The 23,474-nt window shown below is 34.1% G+C and overlaps 2 protein-coding genes and 1 pseudogene across 2 annotated transcripts; 1 reads left to right on the top strand and 2 right to left on the bottom strand.

Moving 5' to 3' along the window:
• Positions 1 to 5,496: 5,496 nt before the first annotated feature.
• Positions 5,497 to 12,242, bottom strand: LOC129304424 (FACT complex subunit SSRP1). The gene is made up of 16 exons (XM_054944069.1): positions 12,082 to 12,242; positions 11,141 to 11,326; positions 10,736 to 10,841; positions 10,020 to 10,156; positions 9,861 to 9,944; positions 9,680 to 9,774; positions 9,398 to 9,506; positions 9,185 to 9,271; positions 9,003 to 9,095; positions 7,757 to 7,954; positions 7,511 to 7,656; positions 7,287 to 7,434; positions 6,831 to 6,926; positions 6,555 to 6,731; positions 6,009 to 6,093; positions 5,497 to 5,877 (listed from the first exon to the last, which is right to left on the bottom strand). The coding sequence occupies exons 1-16, from the start codon at positions 12,133 to 12,135 to the stop codon at positions 5,750 to 5,752; spliced, it is 1,929 nt and encodes a 642-aa protein (XP_054800044.1). The 5' UTR covers positions 12,136 to 12,242; the 3' UTR covers positions 5,497 to 5,749.
• A 4,419-nt stretch (positions 12,243 to 16,661) lies between these two features.
• LOC129305528 (AP2-like ethylene-responsive transcription factor At1g16060) lies at positions 16,662 to 18,557 on the top strand. The gene is made up of 6 exons (XM_054945532.1): positions 16,662 to 16,797; positions 16,891 to 16,957; positions 17,015 to 17,146; positions 17,352 to 17,402; positions 17,485 to 17,561; positions 17,691 to 18,557. Exons 1-6 carry the CDS (start codon positions 16,662 to 16,664, stop codon positions 18,242 to 18,244), a joined length of 1,017 nt encoding a protein of 338 aa, XP_054801507.1. The 3' UTR covers positions 18,245 to 18,557.
• Positions 18,558 to 18,593: 36 nt separating this feature from the next.
• LOC129304920 (uncharacterized) lies at positions 18,594 to 23,047 on the bottom strand (annotated as a pseudogene).
• Positions 23,048 to 23,474: the final 427 nt, after the last annotated feature.

Here is a 23,474-nt window from a genome sequence, read left to right as displayed (position 1 = left end):
ATAAAACATCAAATTGATGAGCATCTATACGCAATCATGACAAAAAATTACATATTGGAAACCAGAAAAATTAAGTTATCAACTAACCTCGTCGTTGACCAAAATTAAAGAGACCCATTTCTTGCTTTGATCTTGTTCCTGTTCTTTTTCTGCGTAAATTCTCAGGATTCGTACCCGAATTTGAGCTCTCGTATCACCATTGTTGAGTGCCTTTAGAACAAGCACTTCTCTAATAATAGGCAACGCCTACAAAAAAGTAAGAGTCAAATGAAAATACCTCTGCCACGAAGAAAAATCATTCGTATTCAATTACAGATTTCTGGATCAAACCCTCAAATCAAAATGCCTTATCAGTCAATATTGAACTCACCATTGTAAAGTTCTGGAGAGGAGTTTTTCGCAACTTGCTCGAGGAAAAGTTGAATTTTTTCAAGGTCGGTGAGGTGAGTGAATACTAAAAGCCGACCCTTTTAACCCTCGCAAGAATAAAAAAAAATCTCAAAAAAAAAAAAAGGCTTCAGTTAAAACAAAAAACAAAAAAAAAGAACAAGAGGCACTCAACCGAATGCAATGGATAAATACAATGTATAGACTCTCAACTATACCAAAAAGAAACTAATGTTTATACTTAGAAGAAGAGAAAAGTAAAAGGAAAAAGGAAGAAACAACATTTTCCCCTCCTCAGCTACGGAGAGAAAAGTAAATGAGAGAGAAAAGTTAAAAAAAAAATATAAGACCCACATATTTTTGCCTCCAACTTTCTCTCTAAATATAAAAAGATTTTGGGAAAAAAATTATTTACTAATTTTTTTTATTTTCACCTCTTGCTTTCCTTTATTTTTATCATATATATTTGTAGTGTAGTTATATTTTAACTATGAACTTTTGTGAAACAAATAGGATATTTAATTTTTAGACTAATTAGACAAATACTAATTCTAAATTTTCAGATTAATTTTTCATTAAATACCTTATATTTATTAAATTGTTATATATTTAATAATTTAATAATTTAATAAATAAAATTTTGAATTGAATAAAATATTTTTTGTCAGTATTGAATAAATAATTTTTAATTATGCTTTTATTCAGTCAATAATATTTGATAAAATTTGATATATATAATATGTTAAAGTATTAAATTTTATTATATAAATATTTTTATAAATAATAAGATTATTTTATTTTCATATAAATTAATAATCTCTTGTTTTTTCTTGTTCAATCAAACATAATAAAAAAAATTATACTTTTGACTTTTTTCTTTTTCAATTTCTTCCTCTACGAACAAAAATTTAGTTATACTTAAGCCAACCTTTTTACCCAATGGTTATACTTAAGCTCTTCATGCTGCTTGGAATTTTCCCTCTATCCCATGTTTATTTCACATGAAGATGTATTCCCCTCTCCCATGTTAAAAAATAATTTTAGACAAAATTTCATATCCTTATAAAATTTATTAAATATATCTAAATTTTTTAAATAAAAATATAAACTTTTAAAAATACCTTTCATTTAACATATTGACAAGACAACAAAAGATAAATTAAATAGGAGGGAAATGATAATACTGGAAACATTTTATTAATAAAATATTAATCTTGTCAAAGTCTCTCATATTTTAGAATAAAAGAAATAGTAAAAATGAAACAAACTCAAAATTGTTATGAAAATAAAAAGAATATAAAGATTGAGGTCAAAGAAATAAAGAACACGAGAGAATTGGAGAGAAAGTGGAGTAACATTCACTCACTTGAGTATCACTGTAACATACCAAAATTTTTTTTTTAAAATAATTTAACTCAACTATAGTTGGGTTACAGCCACCCAACACATTTTTATATCAATAATTTCAATATAAAATATTTTATAATTGGCTTCAACTCACACACTATAACATTTCAGATAAATTTTTACCTCCCACATACCATTAGGCTAAATCACATTTGTCCATCCTTATACTCCCAACAAGTAAAATAAGCAATTTAGTCAATTTTCAACACAAGCCAGTTATTTGGCCTTATAATCATGCCATTTTAACCAATCCAAAGTAAACTAAATATTAAAATTACAGTCATCCAAATTGTACCAAAAATAGAAATAGTTTGAAAGGCATGATTACATTTATATATTCATATAATTGACAATAAACAAAAAGCCCTAGTATTGGCAATATAACACATTATAAATCATAAATTAAATACCCAAAAGAGACAGTGGATCTATACCACTAAGCCTCTGGGACTCCTCCACGTGTCACTCGTGGCTCTTCTCCTGAAAATTGTTAACCACATAATGAGACTCAAAAGTCCCAGTAACCAAAGCCAATTTATGATAGTGTATACAAACAGTTAAGTGTGTGCTTACTAAGTGAGAATTAAAAATAATATAATTCCAACAAATATAAGAAATATTACAATACACACAAACAACCATCCTTATATCCCTCCATTAACCTCGAGCCGTAGCCTCACTCGGTGCTAAATTACCCGGCCAGAGGTAGATTAGCCCGAGCCCTTACAAGCCACCTATTGAGCTCCAATAGGGGCGTACCACGTGGCACATAAATACAACAATAATAGCAAGTCTCCCAACACCTCCCACAATAATCAAATAAATTTATAATAATATTGCATAATGATATAATATTACAAAATTTATAATTTTCTCAATAATCACCCAATTAACATGAAGTAACACTAATCATAAATTAAAAGCATGGTTACCTTGTGGCTTTTTCAATAAATTATTCCTTTTAAATTTCTCTCTCACCACAATCTTCACCAGTAATACAATCTACAAAATAACATATTAGTATAAAATATGGAGTTCAATTTTTGAAACTAATAAAATAATTCTAATAATAGAATTAAAAAAAATATAACCTAATTCCTAATCTCAATCTTAATACAAATCTATAGTTAATACTATTAAGTATAATTTTAACTCCTCTTTAATTATCAATAAATATTAATAATCTAAAAATCAACTTCTAAACTAATTTTTATTATCAAATTTTCTTTTTATTCATAAATCGTACCTAAAATACCCAAAAATTAAAAAATAAGTCTCTAGCTTAGAATCATAACCTATAGCCATAATAATTCATTTCTCATCCCAAATAATCATCTAAACCTCAATAAATCAACATATATTTTCAGACCTAGTCTAGAATTTGATCCATAAGCCACAAATTCAAAGATCACCAATAAATTTATACTCTAGAATATTATTATACTACTAACAACCTCAAAAACCATATTTATTCAACATAAATTCATCCCTCTTCCAGATCTTAAATTTTCTACCACTACAAAATTAGAAACCAAAGAAGAAAGATGACTAAAAAATTTTTAGAACACTTACTTAGTCTTAAAAAGCTTAAAATCACACCCTAAATATCCTATTAAAAACTCTTACCTTAAAAATTTAGATATTTCGCATCGGCAACTCGCTTCTCTCCGCCTCAGCTCGCGCGCAGGAAAGGAATTGAAGAAATGAAAGGAAATGGGTGAGTTGTATAAAAATTTAGTGGGTCCCACATATTTTTTTTTATTATTTTCTTCTCTCTCCCTCTTTTTTTTATTATTATTTATATTTACTATTCATGCGGCGCCGAAAGCAAATTCGTTTTCTTCTTCTTCTTCCTTTTTTTTTGGCATACCTTTTCCCCTTTTTTTTATTATAATAATAATTTAATAATTTTTTTAATTTTTTAATTAATTTTTTTTAAAATTTTTTTTAATTTAGAATTATATCCTAAATTAGATTTAATAATCATTTTCTACTAATTTTCTTACCTCTAAATATTATTTTTTTTTAAATTTTTATTAACCTAAATTAACTATTAAAATTTTAAATTGGGATGTTACATCACCAATGTGGTACATAGTCTCTACTTATAGGCCCCTAACCTTACATAAGAATTACAATTTCTTAAATAAAAGAATTATTCTACATTATGATAAAACATAAAAACCATAGGAGGTTATATGAATAAATATTAGAAAACCACTAATTTAAGAGATATAAGGTAAATGGAATTAACCATAAGATGGAATCCTTGGAGACTATAGAGTTGTAGACATCCAAAAATTATAAAAGGCGAAAAATAATATAGCATTAACTTTACTCCTCCTAATGAGGATATCAATTTAACTCTCCCTGATAATAACATCATTTTTTGTTATTGTATCTCAATAAAAAAAAAACTAATTTCTCAAATATGATTGTTGCAAATATTCTTCTTTTTGGACAAATTATTCATGATGCATTTTCATCATTTATATTTTTTTAACATATCTTTTGGATATGTTGAATTATATACATATTCTTCTAACATATTTTTTGAATATATTGAATTATTAATATACATACTCTATTTGTCTTACAAACTATGAAGATTACAAAAGAAAAGTTCCTGTAAAAATCATCATAAAATATCTTGTATCTGCATGTTTATATTTGTTTACATAGCAGAATCATCTCATATAATGGTTTCGATGTAACTATAAATCCTTCATTTTAATATCCATCCATTTACTAGAGTAAATGCAACATTAATGAAATATGTAAATATTATCATAGAAAAAATGTATGGTATTTAAAGACCATTAAGTTCAATATATTTTATATACAAAATTATCATTAAAAAATAATGATTTTAAATTATCAAGATATTCAATAATTCAACTTCCAAGTCAAGTAAAATGCAAAATTATACATTATTTTTCACTGCATATCCACTGAGTTAGTTATACACACACACATATATCCAAACTACTTTAACTATTTTAATCCATATAGCATAACAAATAATTATCTTGGTCATGCTTTTGGTATTTTTTATCCTTCAAGAAATCTTATAAAAATTTCACTATTTAGTGTATTATGCACATGCTATAGTATCCAATAGATACATCAATCATATATACAATATTCACCGCAAGATAACATACTTGATCATTAATTAAAGTTGTATATTAACAGCAGGTAGTTTAAGTTATGGTGTTATTATTTTATTATATCCCATTACCATGGTCTATCGACTATCGATTTCCTTTCACAGCCTCATCCTCCACAACTATGGTGAACACGTCTCAGGGTTCCATCCTCCTACTTTAGAATCCATACACTTATTCTTTTGATAAACAAAAATCTAAAATCCAATTTACTTGCAATGAATTAAAAAAATTAAAAATAAAAACAACAAGTGCAATTAATTTCACAAGTTACAATATATACTAACTAATTAATTAATTTTATCACACATATACTGAGAGGATGGATTTAATTCATTTTAATTTAGTTTACAAGTCTTGTCATGTTGACCACTAAAAGAAGAATGATCTAATCCATTTTTATTTTATTTTTATTTACTTAGTTTGTTCTAAAATCTCCAGTCAAGGCAGATAGTCTTAGCAGACCACGGATCACTCGTTGATTCAATACCCTCAATACCCTCGTGTCATGTTTAAAATGCTTGGTCAAAACATGTACGCAAACTCGATCCGACCTCTCTTTTTGTGGGTAACTTGCCTCCTTTTCGCCCGAGCCAATCTGCGCGAGCCGCATTGAATTAGCCGGGCTAGTGCACACCAACCAACAAAAAATGTAAATGGTTGATATTGCTGTGAAGCGCGGAGGATACGATTTAATGATACAAATGATCGCTAAAAACTTAGACCTCCCAAGTGAGCACTCCAACAAGAACCGACAGGAATGCCTTCACATTGCACTTACAATCACATCAAGTACTATCAGATTCGTTTCCTGAGTCTACGTTCATAGGTTGCGGATTCTTGTACCCACTGATCTCATCCTTGTAACGTTTTTTATCTGCACGAGCTTTTGCTTCATACGGTTCCTTCTCGTCCGCTGCAAAATTCAGCCAAGCAAGTAAAAAGAAAGCAAGCTTTGCTTAGTCGCAAAACACATGGTAGCTTCTCATCCCATAAGATGTGATGCCAGTGTTGCAAGCTCATGGAATAATTGACTTGGCAATCAACCGTACCTGATCTTCTTCTTCCATTTCTCTCCAAGTACTCTTCCCACATCCGTAAATGAAATTCCAGGATTACTTTTCTTCAGATTCTGCAGGAAAAGGAAAAAAAAAAAAAAGGAAACAAAATATCTTTTAGAAATATAACTATTCCGTGAAAACTCAAATGAGACAATGATCACCAATACAAAATGCCAATCATTACACATGGATTTATAAACTTCCACAAGGTTCTTTATAACTACACGAACCTGACCTGAGAGCCTTGCCCCCCCTACCCCTATTGTTACCTTGTCCCTCAATATACTTGCTTCTACATAAGCCTACAATATACTTATTTCCACATAAGCCTACACTATCTATATACCAATGTCATAATATCAATATGAATATAAAATCAGCAACAATTAAAATTCTTCAAAAGCCTTAAACTCAGAAGGGTAGGCACTACATGGTAGTGATTAGTGAAGCACCACAGCCCCCACCAACCACCTCCCAAATCCAAAGAAAGTAAAGTACTACCGCCATAGACATGCGGAAACAAAGAACGAACCTCTCTCTCCATTTGGGAGAAGAACATGAAACCAGACAATGCCCTCTTTGGCGCATTAGGATCCTTTTTCTTCTTCTGTTTTTTCTTTTTCCCATCTTCGTCTCCATCTTTAGGTTTCTTCTTTGAAGTAGATGCCTTAGAAGACAGTTCCTTCTTTGATTCCTTTTTGGCGGGCTTCTGAAAATGCGCATTGAGGAGCCGGACACATCAAAACGTAAATAACAAAATAAGGGGTTATCAGAAGACAAGGAAGGCGGATGTAAACAAATCTTTTACCTCTTTCCCACCACCTTCACTTGCATCAGACTCGTCTTCTCCAGAATCATCAGTCGGAGAACCACTATCATCCTCATCGGCAACAAAATCCTCATCCTGTAGGCATTTATCACTGAATTAAGATATTGTATGTAGAAGCAAACCAAGATCAAAACATAATGCAAGGATAAAATATGGGGAATATAGGCGCAAGCACTCTGAATGAAAGGGCATTTGCCAAATATGAAAGATAACATAAAAGTGTGACCAAAACAGGAAACACTGAAACACAAGAAGAAAACTAAATTAACCAAATACTTTCAAGAAGACTTTCAAACTTAATAAAATTCTTTAAAGTACCCAAACATTTTCAGACACTGGTAACCATTCGGCACTTACATAATTAAAGAGGAAAAGAAGCACATTAACTAAATACTAAATGATCAACCAGGGATAAAAGAACAACAAAAACAATACCTCTTCATCACTCTCATCTCCACCAGCTGCATTTTTTATGCGCTCAAGATGTGGATCAACAGCATCATCATCATCTTCTTGAAGAACAGCGGCGACACCATCAGTAGCTTGGACACCTCCAAGGTTCATAATTTTCAAGCCTTTTGAACTGCATTGACAGGCCAAAACCGAATAGAAAATTATTTATTACTCTCTACCACAAGATGTGGAAGACAAAAAGTTACCTGATAAAGTCAAAAAGATTGTGGTATTCATTTCTCTGAATATTACGGAATAGATGCTCCTGCTCAGTTTTTAGTCTGATAAGAAGGTCAAAATAATGCATATTTGAACCCCCAGCAGTATGCCTCTCAAATTCCACATAGTCAATCTAGAAGGGGAGCAAATCAAATGATCAACTTCAAATTAATAATCTCAAGCAAAATCAACAGACAGCTATACTGATCATCCGTAAATCAATTGGACTTTACCTCTTCATGAAGAATGAGGGTAGGAGGTTTAGGTAAAAAGAAGAAGCTCTTCTCAAGGGGATACAAAATTCCATCTTCAGCTTTCAAAGACGATTTCACAGCATAACCATCTTGACAGCTCCTGAATTTTCCTGGCTTGGTAACTTTGGCACCAGACAAACCACGCAATATTGTTGTGAAAACTTCATGGATGAGCCCCTAATAATACATTTGAAAATCAAACATTAATTATAGCATTGTCGTGTGTATAATAAAACAGGTACAAGAAGCAATCCACCCCACCCCAAAGAAAAAAGAGAAAGAAAGAGAAAAAGATAAGAGAAGGAAATTCTCAAACTCAGCCAATTTTGGTAAAATCAAATTCCTCAAAAGTTAATTACTTTAGAAATTATCCACCAAAAAAATTGATCAGGGTAATTTGAAAATTCATCAATACAAATTTTTTTTAAAAAAATATAGAGCCACACTATTTAGAAGCAGTGAACAATGCAGTTCATCTCAGACTTCAATACATGAAGCCCACTCTAGTCTTCTCCTCAATCCAAAAATTAAATTTCTAATGACATAATTCAAACAAGGCAGTCTAAACATAAAAGGCATCAGAACCTTCCAGCACCTCTCATCTAAAGGCACTAAAAAAGCCTAATAAATAAGAGGAGGTTTAAATAAAAAACTGACAATATGCTACGTAAATGGAAACATAGGAATTATTGCGACACCATTTGAAATAACTGCAAAAAAAGTCCGAAATTAAGTCATCCGGACATAGGTTTACCTTAAAATCCAAAAAGATGTTGCAAGCTGGCTGGTAGCCATGCATTATTAAATTAACAAAAGATGAAGTGCATCAGCCCAAATTCATTGGCTTTACAGTTTTCATATGCTTAAAACACTTGCGATGTTATAGGGTGGACAAGTGATGTTTATCTATATCAAATTAACCCAATAACTGCGAGGCGCATGAGACAAGCCCCCCTTGTATCAATAAAAAAGCTCCAAAGCACTAACATACAAGAACCCAAATGAAGGCCAATTCAGTCAGCAATAAGCAGGGGTGACTACCTTTGACAAGACTAATTTCATATACCTCGAAAGTTTGCTTTTCCCTCTTACACTACCACATCCAAACCACACCAACTATATTACCAATGAATTTTCATCATCCCATATACCCTAGGGATGTTGAGGAGCATGATTCCTCGTACTAAGGAGTTGAGACAAAGAGGGAGTGGCAAAAGGGAACAACCTTATATGAAAGCTCCAACTTGTCCTTGTACTTACTGTTGTAAAGATCTTCACCCATTGACAACGTGCTTTGAACTACGTAATCAGTTTCAAACTGCAAAAAAATTGAGAACAAGATGTTAGGCGCAGAATTGAACCCTAACATAGTACAAAGCAATGTCAAGAAGAAAGCACAAAAAATACCTGCATCACAATGTGTGGGTACAAAGTTTGTCCTTTACGAATTGGCGGATCAAGACTAATAACAACAAAGGTGTGTGGCTGATTTGACTGCAGGTACATAAAGGGAAGTTGACATGAGAATTTTTCACCGTCACTAAACTAATCAAGGGTGTCTGTTTTTTTCAGGTGTGATACAACATCCATACTAAGAAGACATTGGATCAGTAAAGAAACCTTGGGAAGTAAAAATAGGCGAACAACACTGCTATACTGGATTTTGAAATCATTAGCTTGTCCTTGAAGCCGCAAGAATGACAGATGTAGTTCAACACTGTACCGCCCCCTACATAAAAGGAGATTCTTCCATTAATAAATATTATTAATAATATTTCTTTTTCCTAAAAACAAGGGTATGAATGCAGGCACCATACAAGATAATAATAAGTAGCCAGAAATACGTTAATGGTTATGTCATATCATGCATCTGTGAATTATCTATGCATTTTAAGGCTTTACCTTGGTGTTAGAATAGCAATACCCTCAAACGTAACAACAGCATCTTCACCTCCAGCACCGACGTCCGCCATAGACATGATTTTATCACGGAAAACCTGATTAAAAATTTAACAGTTAGTTAAATATTTATGATGGCTTTCATGGAATATATTAATTATTAATATTTAATGAAGAAATTTACCTGAGCAGGAGGACGATTTTCATCACCAACAAATTGGGTGTTGGAATTTGGTATGTGAAAACTTATCTCCATCAAAGAATCTTTCTGAAACAATGACACAACTGATGTTAGACATCCAAAGTGCAACCAAAATATTATTCATGATAGGTGCCTAAATACCTCATTAGCCCCAGTCGTGTCATCCACATGAAACTCCAAGATCACATCATTTTTCCCTTGAAGCTGTGTTTGAGAGACATCTGCTAAAGATACCTCAAAAGCTTGCTTTGAGCCAACCATGAAAGTCAGCATATTTCCTAAAAAAGGAAACAGAATTTAAGGAACACCCAATAGTGACACACAGTAGTCACTCAATTCAACAATACAAGCCCTAATAAAATGACAAAAGTAGCATTTGTTTGAGAGAGAAACTCTAGATATGAAACAAGGAAAGTTTTCCCTCCTACAAGATTCCTTTCCTTCCTTTCATGCCCAAGCATAAGATAGTATTCACTTTGACTATACAAAAATAGAAAGATAAAGAACTCGTTCATTAAAACTTTGACCACAAGTATCAAAAATTTTAGTAGTGTAGCTTTAAAAATAAGAAACTTAAATTAAACCCAAAAACAATTCATCTAGACTGCAATTACACACAAACTACAATAAACCAATGATGCATCATATTTCCCACAAGTACAATGGAAGGAGAGGAGCACTCACAAACAAACGACGTTACAGAGTCACGCACACATCCACATAAACCAAACAAAAAATACCAAAATATAGAAGAATTGCATTCAAGATTTGACAGAGAGTAGTCTGAGAAATGCACAGTTCATGCTCTGGGGAATATCAACCTCAACAAATAAGCTGGTTATGTAAATATCACATACCATTTAGATCAACTTCTCCCCAGTTACGCCCACTAACAGAAAGCTGCTTTTCCTCTGGTGTAATCCCACATGTATTTTGGAAAAAGCTAGTCAAACTTGCCACATCCTATAAATAATCATGAGAGAAGAACAAAGATGGAAGTTAGCACATGCAAACATTCCAATATTAGTCATGCCCTGGAAAAACATTTGATGAGTATAGACACCAACATGATGCTTAGCTATCAGTGTTTCAAACACAGTTGCAACTATTACATTCATTTGGCAGAAGAATAAGGCAATTATATATTTGGATCAAACAAACTAATAATAAAGGCACAAAAGTAAGCAATCAAATACAATGTTTAAATTCCTCCCTCGAATCCAAATATACATAATGCACATCTGTAAGGTGAAGAGAGCAACCTGGTCACGGAACCCAGTGAACTTGTAGAACAATCCATCTTTGATTCGAACACCAAGCTGATTAGTTCTTGGGACCTTCATCCAAGTCACTCCCATTATGTCAGCTTTATCAACCTCAATTGCTTTACCGCCACCCTGTCTTTTCCATAAAATCCCTCCAGAATATATTTTCATCTGCCCTGGATTCTGTAACCCCCACATTTCAGAAGAAGTACCATAGGCACTTTCAGTCATCTACTCATAAATTTAGTGGGAATTTTCTCTTTTATTTCCCTTCTAGAAAAGACAATGAACGAGTGTCCTAAATTCCATTTTAGACACAACAGACCAAAATTTGATATGAACTGGCAGATGCCAACCATGTATGGGACCATATTGCTCAGATTCATTAACGATAAATAAGTTTAAGAGAACACCATATTAAATCAAACAATAACTTCCGTTCGATCCCGGCTGGAGGTCAGGGAAAATAGAACAAAAACAAAAAACAGAAATGAATTGCCTTACTCACTTCCTCCCTATTTCACTTCAGAATTAACAACGATGAGTAGCCTTCTAGGGCTTTTAAAAAAAATGGAAACAAAACCCACAGAGTAACGAAATGACGTTCCCATCAACTGTTTTCGTTTTCAGTTTATAAGACAACAAAATCAATAATGTTATATCTACTCGCCAAATTTCATCAAATTTGACGAATATACTACTAGGGTTTTTAAAAAATCGGCGAGATGACAAATTTGACACGCTCTAAACTTTAGCTCAAAATCAAGGCCACTGAAAAAAAAATTGGGGAAAAAATATAGGGCTCATTGAACCGAAAGTATATTAGGGTTTCCAAAAAACCAACAGCTTTAGCCAAAACCCATGTAAAACTAGACAAATAAACGAAGAGAGGAAATCGAATAACCGGTAAGTGATGAGGGGGAAGAAAGAGAACTTACAGTTCCTCCACGGCCACCGAGAGCGATGTTGTTAAAGAGATGACCATCCGTCATGGCTAAGAAAGTGTGCAAAGCCGGGAGCCAGGGAACACAGCCCGATGGTCCAATTTATAGGCTGCAAAACGATGTGCAATGGGCACACAGGGTCGTGGCGGGAAGTCTCGTTTGGTCGGACGATGCGTGACGTGTCCAACGCCCACCATTTGTCTAAAATATTTGGGCAATTAATTTTTTTACTCTCTGGAATTTATCTTAATTTACACGTTAGTCCATGTGCTTTAAATTCTTTCAAGTCGCTCACTAAAACATTGATATATTTACAATTTACAATTAAAACCAGTAATTTGAAGGAGACTAACTTCAAGTTAATCTGGTCCCAAATACTGCAAAACACACTTAGGGCTGTTTAGATTTCAATTAAGTATAATTAATTATAAAAAATTAATTAATATAATTGATTTTGATTATAATTAATTATGTTATAATATGATCTATTTAAATATTATTTTTTGAAATTGATTTTGACAGAATTAAAAATATTTAGATGACTTTAAACAAAATTAATTTTATATGTGTAAATTATAATAAAGGATCGAAATTTTCTTTATAATGTAAAATTTGAAAATATTGTTTATAATAATATGAGTAAATTTGTTAAATTCCATTTAATAAATAAAATAAAATAGTACAATAGTTATTATTCTGACATGATTAATAATAATTTTTTAACACACACATATACTAATTAATAAAAGTCACTGGTTTACTCTGAATCAATAAATTTATATTAAATGGATAGTTAGTATTTAACACGCACACATATTTTCATCTATCCCACTCCTATGTTGCCAGCCACAAAAAGCCACAAGCAATACCAATAAGCACCATTTTTGGAGGTGTTGAGGAGGGTTCACAAGCATATAGTCTCAAGTTAAAATTACTTTGGCAATAATAATGACTCTAACGTGGTAATCAATTCTCAAAAGCTACTAAGATTAGCTTCCTTCACAATGGAGGCTTTTAACCAAACACAACTATAAACAATTTGAGGGTGTTTCGGTTTTGTTTTTGTTTTTGTTTTTGTTTTTTGGGTTAAAATCATGGTTTAGTGGGGCATAATTGATTAATTTCGGGTATCCAAAGAGGCTCCTAGCAATTTAGGCTTTCACTCTTTTAAAATTTCAAATTGCTTTTTAAAGCCTACTTTATATTTTTCATGCATAAAAAAATGATATATTAAAAAAAAATAAGAAATGAAATTACAAAATTTAAAAACATAGCAAGGGCCATGATCTGTTTGACGGTCACGTAAAATAAAGGAGGATCAGCTAAGAAAACATTAAAAGTGAGGAAAGAAGCTAAGGTGGGAAATATCATCCCAAATGACATTGTTACTCTTGCTTCCTAAATTATCCAGAGAAAGGTTTCTTTTCTCGATGCAAGTTACATCCAGGCGATTATTATTTTCTTGGATCAAAGAGAAAAGGGGTGTGGTAATGAATCCTAGGTGTTATTTGGCACAAGGGAAGTCCAAAATTAGCATATCAATTTTAAAAATAATTTCAACTTTTCGGAAGATAAATTAAGGTACCAAACAAGCAAATTATACATGGATTTTTTATGAAGTTAATTTCTCAGAAAGGTTATATATATTTGGTATGCTAGCAAGTTAATCTTCCGATAAGTATAATTACTAAAATCAAGCAAACTTATATGAATAAACAGAAGAAAAAACCAGGTGCACAATGATTCAGGCCTCCTCGCAGGAACCATCTGGCCTTGTAATTAAAAAAATAAAATCTTTTGTACGTGTCATTTTGCTTTTGATCACAAGCACCCATTTATCCATTTGAATTTTGCATGGTTCGTCCTTGACTCGATCCATGGGATCTGACTAAGAGAATTCTCTTCTGCGATTTTGATCACTTAGCATATATCTTAATGTTTCCACATAGCTTTGCATCACATTTGCATTTGATGTCCTCGTGATATTGGATAATGGTCGCTGTGGAGTGAGAATTTTGTGAAGAACCTTTCAAAAACAAAAAAACAAAAAGAGTTCTGTGCAATATCTATCAATGTATTAATCTTTTTAAAAGTCTGTGTTGTGTCTTGATGGGATGGCATTTTTCAAGGGGGCCTATACTTCACAAGCTCAAATAAACTAGACTACCTAGGGGAGAAGCCTCCCAAGTTTTAATTTTTTTTATATTATATAGATATTATATATTTTCGACCATGAAAATTTTGTAGTTACACGTGTTTTTTTAATTTTATCCTCCTCATAATTTTAAGGGTAGTCAGAATGATGGATTAGTATTGTCGTGCAAATCAAACTATCTTCCACTCGCTTGTTTGGGCGCAAAGAATGAATAATCTAATCCATTGAATCTGGCTTGTGGAAGCAGTTGTAGCACGCCACTGATTCAAATTCTAACATCATATTTTTGTCTGAGAAGGACAGAGAATATGGTTCCTTGTGAACTTAAATTAACGACTTGATCTGATCCCAGACTCGAGACGTGCGCGGAAATAGTTCATCTAAAGATAAGGGGCTGTCCTAGTTTGTATTGGGCCTACCACTGAGTTCGAAACCAGGTTTATATATTTAGGATAATGCAGACTCGGGTTGTATCATTTTCGTTTTTACCCCTGTTCAATCCCTGAAGGTCTTCATCGTCCTTGAAGCTCTGTTAATTCTCTCAGGTTCACAACAAAAATAGAATGCCAAGCCTTTCAGCTGTTAAGTGATATAAGTCGAGTGGAATGATTTTATATGCACCATTTTTCATCGAGAGCCACGTCAATACGTGCACAATTTGGGGAAGCAAATTGTAAGTGGCAAGTCAGAGTAATAGAATATAACCCATTCAATTCAGTTTCAAGAGAAAACAAATAGCGGCATACAGCAGGAGATGAATCCAACAAAACACCAATCTGCAAAAGGATATAATTATACATATAAAATATTTTGTCGCCTGTCCTTGTCAAAATTACGCTTACCTCCTAATTAAGCAAGCGTTTGGAATAATTTCTGATTTCCTGCAAGTCCAACGAGTCCTGTATCATTACATAAAGTTTGTCGGCACGGATCAACCTTAACAAATCATTCTCAGAATTTCTTCCCGGCATTTAATAATAATAATAATCATATCATAGTTTTGGTCACTATTTTTGCTCACTATGAGAAGGTTGCTAAGAAACATTCGCATTAATTGGTTAAGCTCACAACAACCAGACAGCAAAATTCAACTCTCATTGAGGGAGGGGATTCGAATTTAATGACTATGCACTGACTGTAATATTTAAATCATTAAAATTCAGATCAACCGTTTATATAAATTTATTTATTCATTAATTTAAGTGAAATATGAATTCAAAATCATTGATCTAGATTTCAAAATTCAAATGCTACATACACTCAATACTTATATTAAATATAGTCACTTAATCCAAATTCCATTAAGGGGAGCCATTCTGACTTGTCAAGTATCAACATGGCTACAGTTATTGCTCATTATCCTCCTACCTTTCGACCACAAGTTTAGTCCATAGATTATGACTGATAATTAATGAAAATGATGAAGGCTTAAATCTGCTTTCTCAACTAGTATATTATTACCATTAAAGTGATCATTGCCTAAAGAAACAATACAGCATTGATTAACTTTCTTTGCTTTGCGACACATCTTGAAGATTATTATCTTGACTTCTTTTACATTTGGTGTCGATCTGTACAATTGCCAGTGAATACTAGTAGTATAAATTAGTGTTATTTTATCGCTATCATTTTCAAGGCTGGCTTGGGACAGCTGTAATGAGACCTCTCTTAATTATTATATATATGAAAAACCGTAATTATTTAAGATCACAGCCAACAAAGTGAAGCAAATTCAAATTGTTCGGATGTTAGGCTGGTAAATAGGACAACCTAAATGTGAAGACAAGTTTCCCCGTTATTATCGTCCCCCTTGTGATAACTCCAGCCATGTGTATAACAATAAAAACAAAAACATGATAGAGCCAAAAGAAGTGAACACTATAAAAAGAACCCATACCTTACAAACATCTCTCAATAAGGCGAGCCATTGCAGAAGGAAAAGAGTGTACCTAAGAGACCTGCAAAAGGACGTTATGATACAAAAAATGGAAATGATGATAAATAATGAAGAAAGCATGGGAAGAAGTATGATGTGCATGGAAAGAGGTGACTTCCAAGGAACTCGCAGTTTCAAGAGACGAAGAAGAGAACCTGGAGTGGCCGCACCTAACTGTGATGATAATCCAGGTCAGAAGCAACAGCAAGTTGATCAAAATTCTACCACCCATACTGTGAAGAGAAGTTCAAGATTTCGAGGTGTCAGCAGGTGATAAGGAATATCTTGCCCTATTTATAGCTTCAAACAACCATTAAGTTCCAACGTCTTCAATTGTTCTGCTTGATTTACTAATCCATCTCAAACTGCGTATAAAACAGGCACAGATGGACTGGTCGGTACGAGGCTCACTTGTGGGACAAGCTCTCTTGGAATGTAACACAGAAGAAGAAAGGGAAGCAAGGTATAGTTCTTCAATTTTTAATGTTTTATCAAAATGACAGGAAACTTAGGGTTATTGCATACTTTTCCTCATTCATTTCTTCTTCATTTCTAACATACCTGTGTTTCGTTTATTTCATTCGGTGGGAACGTGGATTGGAAATAGCAGTCTACCTTGGTGAGTGCATAACAACCCTCGCTATGGAGTCAAGAATGGTTTAATCCCTCCTCTAGCATTCATGAGATGATTAATTAAATTCCAATTTTGCAGGAGCTTATGATGAAGAAGAATCTGCGGCCCGAGCATATGATTTAGCTGCACTGAAATACTGGGGAACGTCAACTTTCACCAATTTTCCGGTATGGTATTAGTCATGATTTATCACCAATGGAAGGAATGATCTTTATCCTTGCTTGGATACTGATCATCTCATGCTCCTCATACTTCCAACAGATATCAATTACATGAAAGAGATAGTGATAATGCAGACTATGACAAAAGAGGAGTATTTGGCTACTTTAAGAAGGTAGGATTTCTTACCCTAGTCTTATGTCCTAACTCCTAATGGCACAGGGTATCTCCCCCACTATCCAGGAAAAGTATCCGGAGGGTTGTCATTGTTAATAGTATTTAGTGCTTACAAAAAGTAACCCAGAAATCATAAGATAGGTTTGAAGAGCACTACCAAGGTAAGCACACCTATATAATTCTAACTGTTTTTCCTTTGACAGAAAGAGTAGTGGCTTTTCAAGAGGCGTGTCAAAGTATAGGGGTGTTGCAAGGTGATAACCTGATGAATATGTGATGACTTCTGAACCGTCATTATTGGAAATGATTGACAATTACAAAGCGAAATTGTTGCAGGCACCACCACAATGGTAGATGGGAAGCAAGGATAGGGCGGGTTTTTGGAAACAAATATCTCTACCTTGGCACATACTGTAAGTTCTATCTCTAACACCCATCAGAGGACTACAAGATTAGACCAAAACAATAAGTCAAGAACAGCTTATCTGTATCTCATGCACAAACTTCTTGAGCTCATCAAAGCTATGCATGCTTCCGATCAGGCACCCAGGAGGAAGCTGCCCGTGCCTACGACATTGCAGCCATTGAGTACAGAGGGATTCATGCTGTAACCAACTTTGACTTGAGCAACTACATCACACTGTTAAGACCTGCAAGAGGAAATATCCCGGAAGCAATGCTAGCATCGCAGATCGTACCAGAGTTTCAGACAATGGCATCTCCATCTAACAATACTTCAATAGAGGAGTCCAAAACATTGTCCCTTGACAACAATTTTTTCAACACAGATTTCCTGAAGTCTTCACAAAAGCAAGAGGTCTTTGAGAACAAACCCGCTTTTATCTCAAGCAATAAGTCATCTTCACCCACTGCTCTTGGCCTTCTTCTCCGTTCTTCAATTTTCAGGGAATTAGTGGAAAAGAATTTGAATCTATTTGGAGATGAAATTGATGGGGAAGACGTGATGGATCAACAACCACATATAGCTGGTGATGATGAGTTGAGTAGAATATTCTATGATAGTATTGGTGATATCCCGTTTGCCGCTGATCCTAACAACTATGATTTTGCAAGAGAGCTCCACTCCATCATATGAACTGAGAAGCGTAGAAGTTTTAACTAGATGCAAGAGGCCTCCACTCCATTTTCTAAATAGAGAAGCTAGTTATTTCTAAAGAGCAACGTATTGCTAGGATGCATTTATATCCTAGAGAATCCAGTCTCACTGGTGGGGACTTGTGGGTTACCAGTATTTGTGAAGTTCTGGCTTACCAATTCCTCCATTTTTGCAGAGACAAACAAGCTTTCAGTTTTGGACTAGTAAATAATGATGCATGCTGCATACTGTTGTATGATCGACATGCCTCTTTGCAGAGGGAGATTAATATATATGGAAGCCATAGTTAACATATCTTTTTCTTCAGCGAAACACCATCTGGTTTAACCACAAAGACCTACTCATCTTAGTCCATTCATAATCTTTTTTAAAGCTAACTCATGTTTGACATATTGGGACCAGTAAAATATAATATGGGTGTTATTTACAAGAGCAACGACTAATCAATCCACATTTTTGTAGAATGAAAAAAGCGTTATATGTTCTCCAGAAAACAAATCAAGCACGGGGAGGGGGCTCACTGTCTGCAACAAGATCACCTTTCAAATAGTAACAAACTTTACCTAGTTTCAGAAAACTAGTCCTCTAATCAGGATTCACTGTTTCCAAGGAGGATAACTAATTTTTAAGTCCAAGAAAAAGAAGCTGCTGCCCCTGCAAAGAGGCCGGATTCAATTAATTTGAATCACAATAAAATCCTTTAATATTTCATGCAGTAATTTATCAGCACCTCACAATTTTAACGAATTAGTCGCAGCTTTAGAAACAGATATAGTCCATAGTGTTGCTTGTCTTGCACGCCATCATTACAGTTAAGCCATTTTACATTACATTTAATACAACAGGGTGGGGAAGGGTGAGGTGGACATCAGATGAAAGCCATAACCTCGACCCCTGGCAAATTGAAAGAAGAATGAGCAGTAAAAGACTTCCAAATTACATATTGCATTCACCAAGGGTGAAACATTATGCACTTGCAAGCATTCCTCACTAAACTGGACCCTTAATCTATAGTGTGCTTGCAAACCAAAATTCAATTACTATTTATAATCTGAAAATGAAATTTAATTTCCTATTAATGATATAGAGCAAGCTAAACTTTCCTTTTGTTAAAGCTTTTTTTTTTTTTTTGGATTCTGCAAAAATGACCAGTGACAGAACATTTGAAGTTTAAACAATGAAATCCTCCAATGATTTTCACTTCTTCCAACCTATCTATGTTGCCAATTTTTATTTGTAAATGATCAACTGATATTGAATTACAGAAAAGAAGAGACAAAATGTAGAAGTAAACTGATTGCATGGTAAATGAACAAAGCTACAAAATGACCAGTTGAACTGACGTTAAATGCAAGCAATCTAAGTACCAAGTCCATCAGCATACCTCTTGTATAAACGATACATTTGTTGCTTTTCCTTAAAATCATAAAACGTGATTTCCTCTGAACTCTGGAGAGCATCAAATTTGCTTCCTTTTATTTCTATTAAGTTTATCCCTTCTCGCATACACTCAAAAAAGAACAAACAAAACCCCAACAGATAATGAGACCGAACCCCATGGAAATGGAGGACCTCTGAAGCACGCAAGGGATGCTTCTATTTCTTGGGAGGCACGATGGACAATAGAATGGATGGCAGCCAAATCATGATCAGAAGACCTTAAGTAAGGAAAAAAAAAATCCCATTTGAAAATCCAAACGTGACAGTGCAGACACCACTTTGTCCAGCTTGTATTTGAAAAGTTCCATCTCTGAATGAACTCGAGATGCTCCATTTGTTTGAGTAGATCTCCATCTCCTCCATATGTTTCCATGGAATGAAGAACATCTACAGCACTTGATATGCTGTAATTCAAGGACGTCAACAAAACATTTCTCCAGGCTGCATCTTTCTGCACGAAAGACACAGATGCATGTGGGAAAATGGCCCAAATGGAGTCTTGCCTATACTCCACGTAATGGAACATGGATGAGATTTAATTAGTTTTATTTTATATATTTAAGATTATTTTATTAGGATTGTTTGAATAAGGACATTAAATATCCATTAGATTATTTAGGATTTAATTAGATTTTTTTATTAGCATCTTTCTTATGATCATTTTAGATCTACTTTATTTTCAATAAATAGAATATCTAGATTATCTTTGTTACTTGTTAGGATTAGGTTAAGATTTAATTTATTATTTTTAATATTTCTAGGGTTCTATAATAGTCTTAGGTTTTTCAATTATATTCAAATTAGTTTTGAATAAATTGAGTTGAATATTGAATTGTCTCATTTCTCTCAGTTTCTCCTTTCTCCCTAATTCTCTCTTCTTTACTATATTTCTATCTTTTTTCTCTTCTTTTCTTCTTTCCCCCTTCCCATTTTATATCAATTTGGTACTAGGGCCTAGTTCTCACTTCCTTTTCCTGTGTTACTTTTCCTTGTTTGAGATTTATTGAAATCCCAAAATCAATTAGGGCATAAAGAAACTCCACCCTCCAACATCATAGCCATAATCTATTTACACCTCTCCAGACGTTAGTCACTGCACCACCACGCTTACAGTTACCTTCAACTCCTCAAATTTGCCTAAACCTCAAAGTTATCAATGTTGACCGTGACCTAACATGCCCTCGCATGCCACTATCTCCTCCTGCTTGTAGAATTCACACACAACACATACAACACACGTCAAGAATATCCATTAGATTATCTAGGGTTTAATTAGATTTTCTCATTAATATCTTTCTTATGACCATTTTAGATTTTTTTTATTTTCAATAAATGGGATATCTAGATATATATGTCTAGATTATCCTTGTTATCTTTAAGGATTAGGCTAAGATTTGATTTATTATTATTTTTAATATTTCCAGAACCCTGTAAATAGTCTTAGGTTTTCTCAATTGTATTCAAATTAATTTTGAATGAACTGGGTTGAATTGTCTCTTTTCTCTGAGTTTCTCCTTTCTCCTTAACTCTCTTCTATACTATCTTTCCATCTCTTTTCACTTATTTTCTCCTTTCCCCCTTCTCGTTTTACTTCACCATGTATAGTCCACTAGAGTATTATCGTGTATAGGACTCCAATGCAAATGTGCTAGTGAAACTCTCCACATGCTCTGAAGAATCGGCCCAACAAGTGGTCTTTCAAGTTCCCTTGTTTTTAAGAATACAGGATGGCCATTGTAGCTATAACTACAAACAGTCTTAGGGTTCTTTATCCCAACTGCAATAACCATATCCTTGAAAGCAACAGACTGGTGATATCGATCGAGGAACACAATCGTGTTATAATCCAAGTCAAAAACAAACACAGAAGTAGTCCAACCAAAATCCTCTTCAGGTTACCCTCTTGCTGCTTTCCTGAACTCATGAGCATATTTAGATAATATCTGATACAAACGCTTAGAATCCAAACACTTACAATAATAGTAGAGTTATGAAACAAAAACTTGGAAGTATGTGAATTAAGAGACCTCAAAATAGCAAACGACCATATTGGGCAGTCAGAGTATTTAACTTCATAAGCCCTAAAACTCAACCACTGGCCACGCAACAAGAGCTCGTTATCATCAACCTCACCCTTGAACTTCTCAATTAATCCCCAGTCAAAACCACTGGACTCCTTCCCTCTAAATCCATAACGATGTATGAACTGAACGACCAATTGATTTTCATAAGGAACAGGAATTCTCAAAGAAGGCACAAGAAAAACTTGGTTGGCACTCCAAATCAATGAGGCCAAATCCACAAGAAATGCCTTCCCGGACTTGGTCGACCATGGAGTGCCCCCAAAGGATGAACCTCGCCCCTAGGCAAAACCCCATCCCCTATATAAGCCGGCCCGTAACTTACAAGTCCTGCATTCAAATCAATCCAGACATACCCCTATGTTCCAGTGAAAAAACTCCCCAGGCACCAGGGAAAAGCAGGAGAAGAATCAATTGACTCGTAGCTATAAGAATATGGCCTTACCTAGGCACCTAAATTCATCAGGTATAGATACACTTCTTCAACGGGCTTTTCCTTTTCAAATTCATGCTTAATGATCTGATCAACAGAAGTATAGGAGATAAATAGAAGAGGAAGTCTGGGGTTCGTTAACCTTTTGACTACTTCAAAGTTGATTGTATTAGATAGAATAGAAGCTAGAGAGGGAGAATGAGATACGCCCAGATGGAGCCCATGTGATAACGAGACGGTGGTTATGGAGCAGAGAAGGGGAGATAACATGGAGATGGCGGGACGGTTGGGAAGCCAAGAGATAGGAGAATAGGAGGGAATCAGCATCGGACGGGAAATCACTGACGAGCTGGACATTGACCGGGAAAGAGAAAGTGAAAGAAAGGAGGGAGGAAATGAGAGAGGGAATGTGAGGACGAGAATGGGAAAGAGAGAGGGATTTCTTGACAGAGGAGGGGATAGAGAGGAAGGATTTGTTGGAGGCTAGTGGACCAAAACAGGCGTGATGGGTGAGAAAGGAGCCAACGCCAATGACAGGGAAGGTAGTGGCGGCGGCAGTGCTAATGACGGAGATGAAAAGGGCGGCGGCGGCAGCCATCTTCGGCTGCAAAAGCCAAAGCAGTAATCGTAATGGCAGAATGAAATGGAATTCACTTGAACATTATGGGTCAGAATTCGTAAGTGAGAAACATTTCGGTGTTAACAGGAACTTAGGGAGACAGTGAGTGAAGCACCGAGGAGCCTAACCGCATGCGTTCTGCTGACAATTTTTACCGCCAGATATACGTTGTAGAAAGAACCAGACCTCAATTATCTGCAGTCCCTACATGATTTCACAAGGTGCAATTAAAATATTTTAGCCGTTGATTTCATCCCTTCATTCTTTTTTCTCCATAAATGAAATTAATTTTAATTTTAATTTTTATAAACTTCTTTTTTCCCTTCATTCCCCTAAAACATAAAGGATAAATAATAACCTTCTAAAAATTTGTCGTTAATTTGATCAAAATTGAGTTAGAAATTTAAAATTCAAATGACAAAAAGTAGAAGGTAAAGATAAGAGTAAAAATAATTGTATGATAAAAGAGATGTTATAACTTTTAAATTTAAGGCCCAGTAAAAAATCGTCTGTAATTTGTAAATCGCTTGCATTAATTGTATAGATGTATAATATAGAATTACTGATGATAATATTGATATTTTTATAGTGAAATAATATTGCTTTTGATTGAAAATTTATGAAAATAAAAAGTTT

The sequence above is a fragment of the Prosopis cineraria genome, unplaced genomic scaffold, assembly GCF_029017545.1.
Source record: "Prosopis cineraria cultivar Desert tree isolate PC_DT_omini unplaced genomic scaffold, ASM2901754v1 PC3, whole genome shotgun sequence".
NCBI lineage: Eukaryota > Viridiplantae > Streptophyta > Magnoliopsida > Fabales > Fabaceae > Prosopis > Prosopis cineraria.
Note: the sequence above shows the minus strand (reverse complement) of the source record. Positions and strands in the feature narration are given on the sequence as shown.

Bases quoted from the DNA above. Each gene is read 5' to 3' on its own strand.
- LOC129304424 (XM_054944069.1), bottom strand. From the start codon at position 12,135: ATGACGGATGGTCATCTCTTTAACAACATCGCTCTCGGTGGCCGTGGA. The intron at 10,157-10,735 runs GTATGTGATATT...TTCCTTTTTTAG, and splicing joins GGGAGAAGTTGATCTAAATG to GAAATATGCTGACTTTCATG. The intron at 9,096-9,184 runs GTATTTTTTGTG...ATTTTTTTGCAG, and splicing joins ACCCACACATTGTGATGCAG to TTTGAAACTGATTACGTAGT.
- LOC129305528 (XM_054945532.1), top strand. From the start codon at position 16,662: ATGTTTTATCAAAATGACAGGAAACTTAGGGTTATTGCATACTTTTCC. The intron at 17,147-17,351 runs GTAGGATTTCTT...TTCCTTTGACAG, and splicing joins TATTTGGCTACTTTAAGAAG to AAAGAGTAGTGGCTTTTCAA. The intron at 17,562-17,690 runs GTAAGTTCTATC...GCTTCCGATCAG, and splicing joins TCTCTACCTTGGCACATACT to GCACCCAGGAGGAAGCTGCC.